Source organism: Diuraphis noxia, unplaced genomic scaffold (assembly GCF_037042655.1).
Source record: "Diuraphis noxia isolate RWA-SAM2 unplaced genomic scaffold, SU_Dnox_SAM2 contig0002, whole genome shotgun sequence".
Classification (NCBI taxonomy): domain Eukaryota; kingdom Metazoa; phylum Arthropoda; class Insecta; order Hemiptera; family Aphididae; genus Diuraphis; species Diuraphis noxia.
This window is the reverse complement of record NW_028301712.1, coordinates 10,538,670-10,559,851: the sequence shown is the minus strand read 5'-3', so window position 1 is coordinate 10,559,851 and position 21,182 is coordinate 10,538,670. Positions and strand designations below refer to the sequence as shown.

The following is a 21,182-nucleotide window of genomic DNA, read 5'->3' as shown; positions in this document are numbered from 1 at the left end:
TGTAGTAAAAAGCTGTAGTTATCTCAAAATTGTTCTATAATAGAATCACGAGTTGCTAGTTGACATTTTAATATATTATATCATAAATGTATCACTGTTAGTACCCACATTTATTGTGTATTTAAACCTGAGTGTCTAGGCCGTTTTTTGTTATATAATTATGATTATTTGTGTCACAATTTTTAACACTTTTCTAATATCACTTAAAATACATTTTAATTGTTTAATAGATACATGATGAGTAATAAATTAATGTTTTGTTTTTCCTCAGATAATTTTTCGATAGGAACATTGGTCATAAGTTCAACTCTGTTGGGCTTACTTTTGTGGCCTCTCATTGAGTACACTATTCATCGCTGGCTGTTTCATCTGCAGCCTCCAGACAACTCACCATTACTTATCACATTGCATTTCGGAATTCACGGACTTCATCACAAGGTATATATGTATTATATTCTCTTAGTCATTTAACAGTAAAGTAGTGACCTGAAATGCGTATTGTTTTTTTTTTTTTTTTTTAAGTCATAATGTTATAATAAATTATAAAACTAGTTTTCAAAAAAATATTTATTTAGTTAATAAATAAGCTTTCATAGCATCGTGGTTAATAGTCGCTACTATACTTATTTTAATTACAATGTTTAATATCTGTATCCAAATTAAAGTGATAGTCTGATGAAATAAATTACTCTACGTACCTAATCGTCTTAATGAAACGCAGTCGTATAAAATTTATCTTAAAAAGTATAAAAATTATATTTTAAAACCTTAATGTCGCTGTAACATGATAAATCTATAGCTATTAAATTTATTATAGTAGGTAGGTACTTATAAGTCAGCAGAAGTGTAGTATTGTTAAAATAGAGCCTCCTTTGCTGTCGTTTAAACAAGGAAAAAAATGTATGGAGGTTTTAAAATCATACCCATTATGGTATTAGTTAATAACTTATTAAGAATGCATATTAAGCTATGGTAAACCAACTCAGAAGAAATTTTTTTGACGAGATCATTACTCATTAGTTACTAATGCAAATAATCAAATAAATAAAATCTTATTTAAAAATGATCATTAATTATAAAAATGACTTATGGTTTTCGAAATTTATAAATAATTAAAGTATAATCTACTTAATTTTAAAACTTATAATCTCTCTAACAAAGTATTAAAATGAATCATTATTAACGTAATATTTTACATATCATATCATGCTTTATGCTTTATACGTTATACCGTTAAAATAACGTTAATTTTTAATTATTGAGGAACCCTGCAGTTTGATCTATACGATATCTAATGGATTGTGTGATTTATGAATAGGAATCCATTGTCACCATAACCAAGTTCAAAATGTATAACCTACTCGTACAAGTATACATTATATTTATAATTATCTAAAAAATATTAAATAACACCAAAATCTTTTAAACATTGGTACCTATACCTATATTTATTCATTATTAATCTATTAAACTGCGAACAAATTATTATGAAATAGAAAATTTTTTTTAGATTTTATGATTGTATGATGTTTGTTATCTAGTCAAGAAATTACCCTTCAGAGGTACACATTTTAATTGATTATGAAAATATACTCGTATTAATGACAGGTTTCTAAAAGATTAGACAGAGGTCACTGTAGTAAATGTATCATTATTGTTGATTCAATAAGTAATCTGATTTTGCGTAGGTACTAAAAATAAAATTAATATTTGTACCAGTACACAAACTGATCAAGTACAATATTTCGATCATGTTAAAAACATTATTAAAATGTTTAATTAATTGTTTTTAATTTTTACAATTTTAAAAATTTAATAAGCTGAACGTAAAATGTTTTAATTAAAATTATATTTGTATACTAATTAGTAGTAAAAATGTTAATAAAATAAAAAAAGTTAATCAAAATTGTTTGGTAAAAACAAATTAATTTTCATTCTTAATGAGGAAGGATTTTTGGTCTATTGACTTGTTGTTTTATGCTTGATAAAGTTTAAATAATTATCTTTAGGTTATAACAATCAAAACTCTTATATTGCATATTTGAATTTGTTAGATAAATCGTCTGATTGGTTACCGTTAATGGTTTTAAAGTAGAATGAATTAACATTAGCTTAAAAATTGTCGGTTTTTTCACGCCCTCGAGTTTGTCATAGTAATTAGTTTTATTTTTTATAATTGTATACATTTTATATTATAATAATACACAAGTACACCAATTGTTTGGTTATTACAGGTTATCGACTATAGATATTATATGACATTTTTTTTTAAATATTACATCTATAACATTTTATTCGTCGAATAACTTAAATGATCGGCAATATTTTAGTATCAATTGACTATTTCTTAATATGTTATTGAAAAATATGAAAATCAATTAGTTAAATGTTTTTTATTCATTTCTCTATGAAAAACTCGTGCTATACCAGCTAAACTTAATTACTTTTATATTTTTTTGAAATAACTATGAATATTATAATTTAATATAATACTGATTTTAAGAATTTAGTGACTTGTGACTATAATATTTGTATATACATTAAAGTTTAAAAAGTGGGTAAGTGGCTAACGGTCTGTTGTACATTAGATGTCATCATGTCTAAAGAATTACTGTAATGTATGTGTTAAATTTTAATTCGATAATCATTGTAAGAGTATATATTATACCAAAAATGATTCTGAGCGAAAACGATCTGTCAGTCTATAATATATTATTAATCTTACTAAGTAAATTTTTGATATTATTTTGATTGAAGAAAATAATTTTATTATTAGGCATCAGTAAACACAGAAGGTTAAATTTAGTTTTACTAAAAAAAAAAAAAAACTACAACAAAATAGCTAAAATCATTTTTGTTGGTTTAATATGTAATATGTTCCTAATTTAAACATAAAATATCTGTAAAACATAAGTGTGTTTATATTATAGAAATACAGATACCAACTGTTATATTATTGTTATTATTCCATTCAACATTTTGGTAAACAAAAACAAAATTATAATTTTATAATTTTTTATCGTTGTCTAGTTTAAAGCTTATTATAACTTATTTGAATGACAACAAAATACTTTATGGGTGGAGCGATGAATGTATTGATTTTACAATGATGCACCTATGTCTTTTTTGTGTGCATATATGTAAGTCCACAACTCATAAAAGAAAAAAGTCTTCGATGTTTACCTTTGGGTGTGGTTTCTTGTTTCTTGGTAATATTCAAATAAATTTCTTTAATCCAAATAATATCAAGTATTTACTTGATATGGGCTATAGAAGTAATAGATTACAAACCATCTATGCTCAAAATAATTTTTCTTGATTTTAATATGTAATATTGTCCTAATTAAAAAAAAAGATAACTGTTTTAGATTTTTTGTTGCAGTTCATCTATCTATGATTTTTTTTTTAATTTCCAATACTTAGCTATAAAAATTTAAAAAAATTTACAAAATAATTTGAATATTTCCGATATTTTGATAATTTTGATAATTTTTATTTGAACTTTAAATACAATGATAAAAAAAAAACGTATCTATGAATCTTTAATATTTATCAATTGCTTATATTATATCAACTTAGAAGGAACCTATTGTGTTAACCTTGCTTTTTGACCTAGCGAATAAAATTTTATTGATACTTATGTTATTATATAGAACAAGTTAAAAAAATTAAATATTTCCAATGTATAAATAACTCAAAACAGAAAATTTCAAAATAATAAAATAAACATTTTATGAAAATTTCAAGTACTTGAAGTTAATAGTTTTTAAATAACAAATAGTAAATTGTATAAAAAAAAATTGATGAGAATTTGTTAATTTAATAAAAATACTCAATTTAACTTTAAATTCTCTGAAAAATTAATTTCCAGGAAACTTTATTTTTGTTATATGCAGAATAACTTAAGGGGAATCTTGTGTAAAAATTTTAAATCTGAAATATATGAACGTAAAAAATGTCTTATGAATTTCTAATTTTCGCTATAATATGCCAATTTTCATAATTTTGATGAATTTTGTCAACATTTGAACTTCAGACGCTCATAGGAAAATATTGTGGATTTCCGCAAATTTTTTTTTAATTTCCACTAAAAACAGCTTGTGGTGAATGTTGTTTTACATTTTCAAATTGTTTTCATCAATTATTAAAAAAAAAGGTTTTAAACTCGATGTTTGCTTATGCAAATATCTCAAAAAAAGTAGCAATATTTTGAATATTTTATGGTACATAAAAATTGCTTTTACAAATATTCAGTGTGACATAAGTTGATTTTTACTTTCATAATACCTATTATCAATTGTACAATTTCCTAAAATTGTTTTCCTATTCTTGAAGTGCAATTGTAAGTGGTATTTAGGTATATCGTAAATTATGGGTGTGAATTCTACAAGATAAAAAGAAGGAACCATAAATACAATACAAATAAAACAAAAAAAATAATTCGGTACCTATGATAATAACATATTATTTTAATAGCAAAAATTTGATTAAAAAAAAAAAATAAAATAAATAAATAGAGTAATATGGTTCTATACTATATGGATAATCGATTTTAAAGAATGAAAAATATTAAATCATCAATGTTCTTACTATTTTTTGTCAATGAAATATTTCGTCAAAAACAAACATGCAAATATTCATGATCTTAAACAATTGTTTTTTATAAATGAAATAAAGCCATTATAATATTGTATTTGATTGTAAACTGTGTATAGAAGTCTTGTTTATTAAAACAAAATTTATAAATTTATATTTATATGGTTAATACAATAATACCTAGCAAATATAACTAATTATAACTTATAACTTTATAAGTGAATATAAATCCAAAAAAATTAATTGTACTAAACTATAATTAATATAACTAATTAATAATATTGTTATGACTAGGTATAAATATTATTTTTAAATAGGTTTATTGTGATTTTGAAAACAGTTCTGTTTAATTATAAGTTTTTACCATTCCTTTATGTATATTAAATATTTAAGAATTGAATTAAATATTTATTAAGATATGGTAATTTATTTTTACTACTAAATTACTGATTTCACCTTTTGTGTCAAACTGGTTATTGCGATGGTTACACAATATTATCCTCAAAAGAAACCATATAATTATTCTGAATAAAGTGTTTATAACTCTTATTAATTAATGGTTTGGTATTTAGTTACGTTACTTTTAGAATTTTGGTTATTTCAATATACAAACTAACAGTAAATACAAATTTAAGTGGAGATTATAAAACCTTTTTTGACAAATTTATCATCTCAAAATCAAAACATAATCATTGGAAATCAATATAATTAGTCATACACTCATACCGTACATTGTGCATCTGTTCGTTGTTTTCGCCATATCTCGTATATTTTACCTATTTCGGTTTCACCGGAACTCAAAAATAATTTTACTAATTTATGATAAAAAAAACAATATTATCTATTATTTTAATATAAGTGGGTTACAATAGGTACACAAATGGGCATATGATATGAAAAGTGTAGGTGTCTTAACAAATGGGTAAGTGAGGTTTTATACTTTTATACTATTATGACATAAATACCTACTATAATATGTTTAATATAAACGCAACAATTCTCAACTTCCCAAAAATACTAATAGCTGAATGATATGGATTAAAATGAGAAATGAAAAACTTGCATTTCACACCAAAATATTATTTTAAATGTTATAGTGTGTTAAAATTATTATTTTTTTAAATTTAAATAAATAAACTTCGGCGTCTATGGCCATTGGCATACAAGGAGTTTAAAGTCAACAACTTTTAAGGATATAGTATTTACATATTACATAAAGAAGAACAGATTATTAACTATTTATAAGATTGGTTTTAATTAAAAAGGTCATCATGTGCCTTAGAGTATGGTATCTGGATGGAGAGCTTACAGCATGATATTTGATACCCCAGCTTCTCATTTGTTCGTTTCATAGAAACGGCATTCGGATACAATGTGTTTGATTGATAAGAGTGTACCATCGTGTTATGTAATATACTATGGTATTTTTATTATAGTCTATCGATTTAAATTTTGGTGTTACGTCATCTAAATATAAATATATTTACATTTATTATACAGTCTATTACGTATTTCTGTATTAGGATTCGTCAGTTAGACGAATGAAGCATATTTATTATTTATCATTCATAAAATAAAATCATTTTAAACTATATCAAAAATGTATTAGTGTTCTTTCATTAATAAAGTTGTAACTTATAACAAGTTTGGTTTATTTCATATATCCTTAGAAATTGTTCAATTTATTCAGTATATTAAAAATGCAATTAATAAATTCCATTTTGAATATTATATTATTTAAGAACAATCATAATTATTTATAAATTTAAATATTTTTATATAAATTAATAAAATACTATTTATTTTCAATTCTGAAATTTGATGTAATATTTTACTCTTTTTTCGGTAAAATTTTACAACTTCTGGTATTTCCATCCTATCCAATTAGAATACTTAAAAAATAAATGAATTTACAGAAACATTGAAGATCAAAAACTACTTATTGTTATTACATAACAATTTATTCGATGATAAATATATTTATTTTAATCGTATATAAAAAGCATTTGTTACAAAATATTTATAAGATTAATGCGATGTCTGATGTCGTCATTTAAATTCACCGTGTATCAACACTTTTCTCATAAGCTACCATTTTTTTATTCTTAGATTAAATAATAGAATAATTTTACACTTAATTTGTTTTATTTAATTTCTACTGCTTAGAAAAATTACCGTTGTATAGTTTACCATGTAATTACTCATATTTCACAAATAATAGGTTACAAATGTTCCTGTTTAAAATAATATTTATTTTCTTGACATATCAATTAATGCATACCAATACCTTTTTAAAATCATTTAAAACTATTTTCTTCGCATTATTTTATTTGGTATAAACTATAGATATAGTTATTTTTATTATTCTGGCATATATATAGTATATAAACATTCGTTTGTTAAAACAATAAAATAAATTACTTTGTAAATTAACTAAAAAACATGCAAAATTACTGCTGCATGTGATTGTATCTGCAATGCTCAATGTATTTCTGCCCTAATTCCTTTGGTTTAGCAATTTAAACTTTGATTAGTAATAGTGTTAAATTAACATACATTTTGTCTCAAAGTTGTTAAATTTGTATGTTTATGTATATCAAATATAACATAACAAATTTACAAATAAATTATACTACTATTTTATTATTTTGAATTTTGAATATTTAATATAAAGATTTGGTAGTAGAAAGTATCTTTAACAAAAAAAAACTTATGATCTTTATTATGTATACTTAGTGAATTATTTTTTTTCATTTCTTAGTATACGGAATACAGACTGCATGATGAATAGAAAAACAGTATAACAATGAATGACAATTCTACTCGTGTTTTTCATTTCTGGATCGATACGGTGAACCCAGAATTTAGTGGGTGTTTGAGTACAATAAAACAACAAATAAGGGTAAAGATGTCTTCGGACTTAACACGACTCGTGTAACCTATTCAGAATGAGAAGCAAAAAGCTATATTTTCCCAATTCTCCCTTGTCCGGTCCGTATTCAATCGATTTCTCGTCGTCCTAGTGTCCTACGTCAGTGCAAAGAATCCTTCAAAATGACGACGGTTACCACCCAAACGCATAGACTTCAGACTTCCAGAGTCTTGAAATTTATGGGTTTTTCGAGCTTTGTATAAAAAATCCCGTCAAAATATCTCGGAACTCCACACCTGTATAATATACCTTCTGTTAAAGGAATATATTCTGCATAATATTTTGCGCGAAAAATCGTTGGGTTTGCCAAATACTAAGTGTTATTACTTACTTACCATTCATAAATCATAAGTGTTTTTAATTTACAAAATTTCTTTGGCATAAATAAAATTTTTTAGACATTCGATTATTATGTATTTTTTTTAGTGTACTATATGTTTCGAAACATTTATCTTACTTAGAAAATTTAAGTTTATTCATGTCTACAGAAATGGTGAAATAAAATAAATAATATTATAAAACATAATACTATATTACGAACCGTTTTTTTATCAGTTGACTTAGTAGTGTTTAGTTTGAGACAATATTTTACACATACATAAATATATTTTGTATGCGAACCGTGCTCACTGTTCATACATCCGGTTCAATAAACGTTTAAATATTACATTACCAAAGGCAAACATGTAGCAAATTCTTTACATTTTTATTTTGTACATTAAATAGTTATATTTTATGAATTAATATTAAACCTTAATGTATTACATTTTTAATTGAAGTATTAAGTATTAAAACTTATAGTTATTCTACTGCGCGTGGTTTGAAAAATTAAAATTAGTTTTCAGCAATTCTTTTCTTTCAATCATTTAATTCAAACGTATTCAACCTTATTTATAAGGTATTTTACAAAACTTTTAACTAGTCAATACCGTTCACTATGTTAGATCAAATAGAGTGTAAAATGGTACCTACTTTGTTACTTTATGATGATTTAAATGATGTAAGTACAATAGAATTTACTGACTTCCACCGGTTATGGGGTGATTTGCTTCATAATATATAAGCATTTCTATAGCAAACCCAACTTTGTAGTCGTGTTTGATCTTGGCGTTTGCTACTCAGGTATCAGTAGGTTTGTTGACTAACAAAAGATTTTGAATATTTATTTTTTTCATAGTACTGAGTACTTGAAAATGATTATTTTATCTAACTTCAATGTTTTCTGTTGCGTAACGAACAAAATCGTGTTTTGTTTTTAAAATTTAAATTATTTGAATGTTTTATATTAAATATTTGTTAAGACTTTTTGTAAAAAACTGTTATTTATTGAATATAATTTATTCTCCAAATCAAAACGTTGACAGCGATTTCTTATTAAAGTGATAATATACGAAAATCGACATCTATTTCGTTTTCTTATTAAATTAAAATATTTATATTTTGAGCTTAATAAATATACATAGTTATTATTGTTAGGTTTTATTAAATACATTTTTTCTGTAGATTATAAAGTATGAAAACAGAAACTGAAATAAATTTATAACTTGTTTGGGATAATATACTATATGTTAATAGTAAACTGTCAAAAGGTTTTGGTTAATTGAAAATAAATAGAGTACAACGACTATAGTTAAGATGCAGTTTTCTAATTGATTTTATTTTATTCGTATTACAATGCATAAAAAGTGAAAGAGGCAATGACATATTAGTCTATGATGGTTACACGTTACCAGCGTCAATCTAAAAGGCCTAAAAAAGCATTTTGCGGTGTGCCCAAAATAAAAATAAATTTAAAGAAACAGAATTCATATCTCCAATATTGAAAAAACTAAATATATATTCACATTGTTAATCATATTCCTAATCTTTCCAAAATTGAAAAACTGATATAAGTACTATTGTTGTTATACCGACAAAACGATAGCTGGGATATTTTGTTCACATGTTCATATCTTGCTAATAATTTCAAAATATTATATTTCATCACTTTCAGCATGTATCAGATACGTGCTACATGAAAAATTATGTGTGAATTATAATATACTGTTGTCTAGACTTACTGTTCTGTGTTCAATTCTTATTTTACATATCAAATACCACAAATAGCGAGGAATGCATTAGTTATATCACTTATATGTACAATGGTAAATTAATCAATTATGTGATATACTCGTATTATTATTTTTTCTTACGTTTTGGAGAGAAACATTTGAATCTTCGAAAATTGAACGAACTGAATTTGATCTAGTTAATAGTATTTATACTTTTAATGATCAGTACCCACTACATTTTAACATCGAGAAAAAGGAAATATTTATAAAACATCAGTTTTTGACATTATCGATTTTTTTTTTTTAGTGCATTTAGGAATAACTGTAATCACTTTTCTCGATCAAAAAGCATAACATTTTTGTATAATATCCCACATTTGTTATTCTACTTGAAGCCTAAAAATATTAAAAATGTATAAGCACGATTTTTAAGTGTTTGGAATTCAAATTTTAACAAAATACGTGAAAATGACTAATGTTTACAAAAAAAATTTTGTACCCAATTAAAACATAACATTTTCAATTTGTTATAACTTTATAACGATATTAAAGCATATTATATATTATTATATTTTAATATACAATAATACACATTGTCATAGAGCACATGATTTCAATAATTGATAGTAAGCCGATCACGATAACGACATTAAGCAATGTCGGTGTTTTATCTATATTGACCACATATCACCGTAAGCCAAGCATCCAGTTTGCAAAAAAAAAAGTCTTAATCAAAATAGAAGTAGGTAAATATAGCGGCGATGGAACGTGTGGTTGTAAATATGCATTATTGCTTACGTGGTTATAATTGAGTTGTGTTTATACACTATGTCTTTATGTTTCGTCGTCATGTTGTGAAAATCATACTTAATAATGACATTTATATCGACCATTGCTATTAAAAATCAATTTAGTATTACGACTTCGTAAAAACGGAGTCTTATTGTATTTTGGAATATCTATCGACAAGTCATAAATATTTAACGGGTTGGTATTTTGCAAAAAAAAAATACAGTATGCTCTCAATCGGCACACAGAAAATACCTGTTTTAGCGCGAACACCGAAGTCCTATGATTTTTTTGATCTACTATCGTTCAAACTCTGAAGTTCGGAATGTAAACGTTGTTAATTATATTAATATCATTATTATTATACGTTTTGCGTGCGGGAAAACATGTCGCTGAGTGCAACGGCCGACGCACTTGCAGGAAATTATTACACTTTCATCGAGCTGTGTATATATATTATAAGTAACATTTGGGAAATCAAAATTGACGCAGTGGCTTCTGTCATTTTGCGCAGCCCGGTGGTTGCTGTAGCTAAACACAGGGTTGATCGGTGAGGGCGTCTCAGTTGTATTTTAAAATATAAATGAATTAAAAAATATTGAAAACGTCTCCTGTACAGACACATTATCGATATTGTCTCGGTGCAGCTTAACGTTACGCCTCTCGTCAACACCCATCGTGATCATCGTTGAATGACTCTCAGCACCGTGGAACTTATCAATCGATTCAGAGTCGTTCATGGGAGACTAATCCCTTGTCGGGACTTGAATGATATTTCCCGTAAATAAGGTTATGGTCTTAGTGTTGAATATTGGTAGGCTTTTCCATACGGAGCAAAAATAAGATTTGCACTATTCTGATGATATTATCGGAAAATGTCGGATATTATTCAAGAAATACGCTGCCTTGCAGAGAACTTCTAAAATCGGAATAGCATAGCACGCAAAATACTCGCGATAACCTCTGCGAAGAGTTTCTTTCTCTCATTTTAAGCTATTCATTCCAACATACCACGAACCTATACGCATACCATTCTACGCCGCCATTGATTTATAATATATTAAATAAAATACTATTAATTATACAAATATAAAATGACACTGTTATCTTTAAAAAAATGCTGATCCACTCGTCTCATTCACTCATATACATTTGTATGCGATGATTTATCATTGAATTCATATTATACGTATTCATTTCAGTGACCTCGTCAAAATATTAAACTCGAAACTTTCAATACAGCAGATCGACTGACTTTGCCAGTTTTTTTTTTCCAATTTTTCTTAACTTTTATAAAATAAAAAATTATTGTTTTTAATTGGTTTTTGTTGTACTACGTCGTTTGATAATTTGATATAAAATCTTATGTTACTTAAATATATAATATTATATTAAACGAAATCGATACCTAGGTACGTGTTTCAAATAACAATGCGTATAACGAAAATAATATAATTGAATTGGACGATGATACAGTATATACATAAACATGTATAGTTTTTACCCTAAAATTGTTAATCTACAAGCCTACAAGCTCATCGTTCCAATTTTCCATACGAGACAAGTCTATTTAAACCGGCGCATACTAGTTGCCTCCCAAAATATACGAATTGCCTCCCGTCCTTATCGTAAATAAAAAGGTTAATTTACATTAGTTGCCTCCGATGACTTGGTAGTTCATAATTATATACGAGTTGCCTCCCAAAAATTTTCACACTAGTTGCTTCCCATATAGAATTAAGTAGTGGTTCATAAACTTCACTAAACAGTTCCACATTAATTGGTAATGTTTATTCATTATTAAAAATATCAGACTTGGTAAAAACAATAATAAAATAAAAATAATCAATACAAATAAAACATATTTTACTACTAATTAAAATAGTGCAGTTAAAAAACATCAGTCTTAGGTATAATATATAGAATAATGTTATAATAGTAATTTTAGACAAACATTTGCTGTCTGGGATACGAAATTTAAAAAATATTATTTATTATTCATTATTTATAACATTGCTTAGGCTTGTATTTTTTAGCCAATATTTGTAGCTACTCAAAATTTGATATTTTTTTTTCACTCAGCTTTTTTATTTGGGTATCAATGAAAAATATTTTAATATAACTAATGGGAGGCAACTAGTACTAGATTCTTTTCATTACCTATATGTATTCTTTTAATAAATTATATATTTGTTATAATGTAATATGAAATATATACGCCCGCGCGTGGCCCTATACACGCGTTGTCTTTGCGTTCATTTGGCTGTAAAATATGTAGGTCACATATTATATTAAGTAGGTAGTTGCTAAATAATTATCATTGAATAATATATAAATCGCTCACGCTCGGTTTTTTAATAATTTAAACGGCCGGGAAATTCGCTACGCAACGCCCCGACAGATGGCTTTCCATTAGTAAGACTTGAAGAAGTTACGTATACGTTTTTACGTCAAATGAACTATTAGAATTTTCATCTGACTGATAGCAGTTCCATGTAGGAAATGTATATTTGTAAATCCATATAAAAGTATATATATGCATCAGATTTCAGAGTGACCGATCCTTATTTTATTGGATAAGTCACGCATATACCTGCACCGTCATTAATATTCTATCATATTCTGTCTATTATAATATGATATAAATTATACAATACATGTCCATTGTTCTGCAATGATATATTATATTAAATGTATGCATTTTTAATTCACTTGGTACCTAAATGTAGAAAAATGCATTTGAATAAAATTTTATTTAGATGGTTATTTTGATAACATTTTATTCAAATAATACTACCCTACTCTATGTATTCTGCGTAATCACGTGCAGTTATTTGCTTGTTAATAATTTTCATATGGATGATAAAATTAATCAAAAATTGATCGAATAACTATTTTTTATAATAATATGTTATATACTAGAGCCCTGCATGGGCCGGGCTCGGGCCGTGCTTGGTGTCACCGAAATCGGGTTCGGGCTGGGCCTGGCCCTTCACTTCAGTATTAGTTGTTATTTTATTTTATTTTATTTTAATTATATATAAATATAGAATATACTGAATACTTTAGACTACCATTTTTTTTTACCCTTTACTATTTACTTTACACAATTTAAGTACTAGATAATACTTGGTAGGTGATAATTATATTGTTATTTTTACAAGACTATCAAAAGGAAAAGTGAAGAATTATCGGGCCGGGCCGGACTGTATATCCAAGTGAAACAAATCGGGCCGGGCCGGGTATCATTAGTAAAATTGTATTTTGGACGGGCTTGGACTTCAAAAGTTAGGCCCGTGCAGGGCTCTATTATATACCCACCTGTTATTATATCATAATATTATCTAGTACGTCAAATATAAAAAAAAAAACACTAATTTTAGTTTCACGGATTCATAATAAACATATTTTCGATCAGAAACGTCTTTTAAAATATGAAGATTAATCGTTTTTACGCATTAGATAATAATACAATAAAAATATTCTCACTACATTAAACCTTGTCGCATCTTTCACATATGAACCAAGATCACTAAAAATTGAATATTTTTTAAACATGTTTATATATTTCAGTAGAAATTAATATTAAGTGATACTATTCCGCATATTTTTATCAACAAGCTATACTTAAATTAAATAATATCAACGATTTATATTGAAGGTTTTTATTTGTTTTAATCATTTCTCAACATTCAATACATTTTGAGCAAAATATTTGAAAAACAATTACATACATGTTTCAATGTTAAACGCATATTTTTTAGTCGAAAATAATCATATCGTACTTGAAATTTGAAGCTTAGGCACTTATTTTGACTTATAGTTGAAATAAGTTTCACAAAAAAATGATCGGTATACGGGATTTAGGTGAATACGTTTTATCTATACGTTGCTTGTGGATCTGAAATATAAAACAATTATTACGCTGATATTCTCTTAAATTTAATCGTAGTTTTGATCCAAAATATTTTAAATAAATACAAGTGTTATGTTATATCATATTATATTATTGTTTAAATAATACTAATTGTATTTTTTTTTGTGTGTGTTCTTCAAACAGGTGCCATTCGATGACCGACGGTTATTGTTTCCGCCGGGGCCGGCCGCAGTACTCATATCGGCTGCGTACTCTATATACCTGATGCTGTTTCCTCATTGGATGGCGCCGCTGGTATTGGCCGGTATGATTGCGGGTAAGTGTGCAAAATGATTAAATATCGTCACGTCGGTATACTATATGAAGAACAGTGAAACCTCTCTATAACGGAATCGCATGAGACCAAACATTTTTCCGTTTTAAATAGTTTTCCGCCTTAGAGAGGTAGAAATTGCATATATTATTTGCACTGCAGGGATTATTGACATTTTCCGTTATAAGAAGAATTCCGTTTGATAGAGTGTCCGTTATAGAGAGGTTTTACTGTATAAGCTATAAAGTCTGGCAGATTCCATGTTATTTTAGAGGTTTAATTAATGCTAGTAGGCAGTAGTGCATTTAAGAGAGGCGCCAACGTCTTAGGTTATTATACGTTGGTCCAATTATAACAGATAGATATTAACAATAGGATTTATGAGAAAATACCACTTCAAGGATATTCGTACCTATACCTCGATATTGTTTTAAGAATGCTACAATGTTTTGAATATTAATATATTATTATAATTATAATTATAACTATTAATTGTAATAGTTAAAAATTATTAATTGCATTTTCAGTATAAAAACTTGTCTTAAATACGAAAAATAAATAGCTATTTATTTTTGGTGTTGACAAAATATACAATGAACCTTTTAACTAAAAATGTGCTTAAAATATTCCCTAAAATCAAAGTTGTATAGAAATATGTGCTGCACCTGATCGGGAACTCTGCGCACGCCTATGACTGAACAATAATACTATACTACTAATAATAATAATAACAATGCTATATATTAAAACGATAATTGTTTTTGAAATAATGAGTATTATAGCGTACTTTACCGCGTACCTATATGATCAATAATAATAAACTGACAATTGTTCAACACTTTAGCTATAAGAGGTCATTTTCAGCCCTTCAAATGCATTAAGACATTTCACATATACCTAATATAGCCAATATAGAAATACAAGGCTACATTAGCTATATGATGAATGTATTTAAGCAATAAGCTTATATTACGTACACACAGTTTTAAATGAATGTGATTATAGTTCGTGAATTTACATTAGACAAGAAAAGGCAAACGATATAAAACCATAACTTTGTAATTATTATTTCATTACAATACTACTTAATTTTTGTTTGTTACTTTAAAAAAAGTTGTCAAATATTTGTGCCATGTAAAAAGATAATATAATTGGTGAAATGTAAGGAGATGGCGTGTTAAGAACATGTTGACCTATACGTTGTACTAAAAATGTCAAAATAAATTCGAAATAAACACACAAAAAACGAAATGCTATATAAATGTGATACATGTTTTTACCTATAGGTAATTAGGTTACTATATAGGTGCAATTTACTATTTACACCACCATTGTTAATTTCGGTTATAATTAAATGACCTAACTATCTAAATTATAAGTAATATTCCGTTTTTGTTTTAAAAAATAAATAAGTTTGGACAATGCTATAAATCGATCGTTCTTATAGTGTAGTTAATATAATTATCGTACATTAAGTCTAAGCTTAAATTATTTTAGTGTATCGCTATAAAAATAATCTAATAAATACAAATCTTGTACAATCGTGTTCACAGGCTATGTAACTTATGATTTAATACATTTCTATTTACACTACGGATGTCCCAGGGAAGGATCGTACTTGTACACAATGAAAAGATACCACAACCAACATCATTTCGCGCACCACGAGAGCGGTCAGTATACAATCAGAACAGTATAATAATATACTAAACATTACATAAAAATACAAAAATGTATATTTTATGTATAAAGCCTATACCCTCATTTGCATAGTCTAACATTATAATTTGTACTAGAATTTAAAAAACTTCTATGCAAGTAAGGAGATTTTAATATTTCGCAAATACTCTAGGTACATATTATATTATGATTATATCATCCTAAAAATATATATACAATATATTTTGTAGCATTGTTTTCATGAAAATCATTGCAACGTATAATGTTATCATAGTAAAGAGGACGTAATACATGCATGTTGTTGTCTCACAAGTGCATAACGTAACAAATTATACGCTATTTTAAGTTAAGAGCATTATTATTTAGAAGACCTCTCATGAGCTTTTTATTATTTTTTAATTTCGAACCGAGTTATAATTATTTCAAAATTATAAATTGTTTGTACATATTAAAATATTTATATCTCGCTACAAAATTAAAATATAATAAAAACCCCATGAGGTCGTCTAAATAATACTCTTACTTTTAATAAGAGGTAAATTCACTCTAGTTTTTAAACTAACGGAGCTGAACGAGACCTGCTGAGCGTACAATTTTTCATGTTACGCACTTGTTAGACGGAGACAACACATGCGTTTATAACGTCCTCTTAAGATAAATTACAATTTGTCAGATATAGAGTCGTATTTTTTTATAAAATAGAGTGATGGATTGCATAATGTAAAAAAAAAGAAAGAAAAATGTAATTGAATGATATCTGTTGACCCCCAATTATTTCGATCATGAAATATATTTTGCTCTTTATTCACTCGTGTATTTTAATATATATAGTGTATATCAGAAAGATTTTACAGTTTTCTATTTAAAATAAGTTACATTGTAATAAATCAAATTATCATGATGCACTCTGTTTATGTATTACATAGTATGCATGTAAACTGCAGTACATCATCTATAGTCTATAAACATATATGTTTAACATTATTTTAGACGGGCCACGTTATCCATGTGTTTCAGGTTTTGGTATCAGCAGCCAGTTTTGGGACCACATATTCGGCACAGCGATTGCACTGAAAAAGCTTAGCCGATGTTTAAAATGGTACTAACCTACTACCCGTAAACTCGTGCCTTATAATATATTATATATTTAAAAAAAAAAAACAAATTAAATTATAATATTATATATATAAACATATTCATATATATATACGATGTGTATATGTATTAATATATACAATTATTATTATTATTACTATGATACAAAAGAAAGAAATCACACCAAATATCGGAGTGCCTAATGAAACTCAAATATTACAATTAATTTAACAAAGAATGACCCGCCCACGGAAGCAGTCATAACACAATGGTATATTATATTATATATATATATATGTAACTCGTCTCATTTTGTTATGCATACAATATATATATAAATGTATTTATTGTCGCTTTTCATTGCTATTTTGTTCAAAGGTATTACAAAACTTTAAAACTGTTTTGTTGTTACTCTGTACATTATCATTATTATTATTATTATTTTTTTTTGTCTTTTTAAATAATAAAAACAATATTATTTATACTTTGACTGGTTGATGTGCCAAAGCTTTTTATGAGTTATCCTCACGAGATCCATTTTTCTGATAACGAACACGTCCTATGGTTTTAGTGACCTATTTTTTTTTTTTTACTTCAAATGTCGTCTACGACATTGTGTGTATTTCGTATTTTGTTAAGCTTATTGTTTGTAAATCCTATTGCCTATTATTTTTTCCGCATTCTCCCGCTGATCCTTTTGCCAATAAATAATCGTAAATATTTTCTCGAATGGCTTAATGTTTACTACCTACTGTTATTCGTAGTTCGTTAACCATTTTTTTTAACCAACCTTCCTATAATACAATAGCGAGTGGTAAATCAGTGTCATTTTCGTCGATGTGAATGATGATTGCATTCGTAGAATATGTTTTGTACAATCTCGTCAATAGAAGAGCTAAATTCGTGGATACGAATTATTATGATACGTCTGTCAAACGTAACGGTCATGAATGAATTGTGTTCTTGCCTTGAGAATATAATTTTTTGTTGCTGTTTATAGAAGAAGAAAAAATCGATAACTTTCCCGCAGAAGCCATACCTGTATACCATAGCCTGTCTGCCAAAACGCACCTGGGTGTACCTATCACCGCCTATAGAGTGGTCCTTTTACGTAACCACGTCAGACACTTATTATTTTGAAAACTACTAACGTCTTAGAAAATATATTTTTATTCTTTTACATACCAATTTAAAATTATTAAAATTCATCATTTTAGAAAAACTATATATATTTTCACTCTACATTTTATCACTGTAATTTCGGGGGGCTGCACCACACTAGGCCTCCCTTTAACTCCACTAAACTGTTGGGTAAGCTTACATGCATATTGCGTGATGTATATCTGTATAATATTGTTTAGTAGTAAATGATGTATTTAATTACAAGTATAACACTGTCATGAAGTAAACGCAGATTATGAGTTTTCAAGCAGGTGTGAGATAGATAATATATTATATTGTATATTTATTATTTATAAAATAATGAAATACAAATTAGATCAATAATTGTTGTAATCGGTAACTTTAATTCAGTATACGAACGGTTTTCCATCAATCAATTAAATCTTAATTCTATGATTACGCCTAACCTAACCTTTTCTAACGTCCCACTTGTAGAATTCATGTAAAGTTGTGAACTTCGTCACAGCCACATCGCCGCATACATAAGTCCATTCCTAGGGTTAGACTATAGAGTTCAACAAATCTCAAGCAGAATAATTTACTTATTCTGTTTTAAATTTGCCGCACATTTTTTGTATTATATTATGTTTTAAGAGAACGTTAGATCCACAAGTATTATCTAATAGTTAGATATAACAAATAGTTAATTAATAGATTCTAACTAACGTATACATGAAAAGTTGATCGAATCCGGTTTATTATGAAGCTGTAATCTTTAATAATAGAGTAAATCGACATATTACTAAATTTAAAATTTACAAAACTTATTTTAAAATTAAGATATCAAAAATAACTAACCTTTTGAGGTGCCCTAAGTATAATATTCTTACCTTACAATTTGAAGATAGTCACTCTAATATTAAAAAGGCGGGTAAGTCGTGGATGTCGCTCTGCTGTACAGTAGGTTACAAGTGGGTTACTGCAATGGATGGAATTAAATTTGAATCCAATGATATTATATCATTGTATACGAAAAACGATTCTGAGCGAAGACGGTTTATCTGTCTAGGATATATTATAGATAATTAAAAAATTTCAAATCTTAGATTTAAAAAGAAAAAATTTTATGAATTTCTAGTTTGAAATAATTTGCGAATTTTCGTGATTTTTACATAATATGTTGTCAAAATTCAAACTTTGAATGATTGTAAAAAAAATTGTAACTACGTTTTTCTTTTATTTTTCAATTGCTATTGTAAAAATATGATAGGAGCCATGTATTAAATTTTCAAATCTTAGATATAAAAGGAAAAATTTTTATGAATTTCTAGCATAAAATAATGTATGAATTTTCGTGATTTTTACGTATGTTGTCAAAATTCATACTTTGAATCCTTATAAAAAAAATTGTGACTATGAATTTATTTTATTTTTCAACTACTGCTATTGTTAAAATGTGTTAGAAGCCTTATTGTATTAAATTTTCAAGCCTTTCTACTAAACAAATAAATTTTTATCGATATTTATAGAAAAAAAAACTAAAAAAGTTGCAAAATTAAAATGTCAGTAAACAGCTCAAAACAAATCTAAATATTTTGAAAATTTTATGAAATATATAAACATTCAGTCAACATTTCAAGTATCTGCGGTCATTTGTTTTAGAGTTACACCAAAATAAGGAAATCGCTAAAAGTGAAAATCCAATATGTTGTAAAAATTTAAATTTCAAATGCTCATAAAAATTTAATTTGAATTTCCGGTGAACTTTTTATTCGTGATAAAGATTGAAAAACTTGTAAGGAATCTTGTATTAAATTTTCAAATCTAAGATATAAAAGGAAAATTTTTTATGAATTTCCAGCTTAAAATAATTTGTGAATTTTCATGATTTTTATGTATTTTGTCAAAATTCAAACTTTGAATGCTTAAAAAAGAATTGTGACTATGAATTTATTTTATTTTTCAACTGCTATTGTAACAATATGTTAAGAGCCTTGTATTAAATTTTCAGGCTTTTCTGCCTAACAAATAAATTTTTATCGATATTAATTTAAAAAATACTAATAATGATCGAAAATTTCAAATGCCTATGAATAGTTCAACTTAAGTCGAAAACTTTTGAAAATTGCATAGTGGATAGAATATACTTATATAAACATTCGGTGAAAATTTCATGTATCTATGATCATTTGTTTTAAAATTACATCAAAAACCAAAATCGATTTTGTCGAAAAATGAGTGTGCGTAAAATTTCCCGTTTTCCCCTTAATTTTTAGTTTTTTTTTCTCGATTATTTAGAAAAGTATTACTTTGACCCCCCCCCCCCTAGTACCAACTAGATTCACTTTCTGATCGAACGAGGTACTGAAGTCAAAAATCGAAGCACTTTTACTGCCCCAAAACGTGATAACAGAAACAAAAAAAAAACATCATGGTAAAATCAATACATTCATCAGAATCTAAAATAACAGAGTAAAACGGATTCTTTCCAGCGTAAAATGTGCCATATTATTATATTTAATTCAATTAACAAACTGTGCCGATGGTCGTTAATTAACCGTATTCCTTGCCTGACATCCTGAACTATACGGTCAAGACGTGCTACATCGTAAAATAATGGTAAATACGCACAGCGCACCACATACTATTCAAATTTTGTTGACAGTTGATGGTTTAGGGTCTAGTTCAAACGAAACAAAAATTGTTTAAAATAGTTTAAAAACCACC

The 21,182-nt window shown here is 26.6% G+C and overlaps 1 protein-coding gene across 1 annotated transcript in view; it reads left to right on the top strand.

Moving 5' to 3' along the window:
• Fa2h (Fatty acid 2-hydroxylase) overlaps positions 1-17,823 on the top strand; it is a 39,484-nt gene extending 21,661 nt beyond the window's left edge. The window contains exons 3-6 of the mRNA XM_089220286.1: positions 272-438; positions 14,429-14,561; positions 16,112-16,231; positions 17,256-17,823. Of these exons, the coding sequence (XP_089076412.1) occupies positions 272-438; positions 14,429-14,561; positions 16,112-16,231; positions 17,256-17,344 (509 nt within the window). The 3' untranslated portion in view covers positions 17,345-17,823. The remainder of the gene's footprint in view (positions 1-271; positions 439-14,428; positions 14,562-16,111; positions 16,232-17,255) is intronic.
• Positions 17,824-21,182: the final 3,359 nt, after the last annotated feature.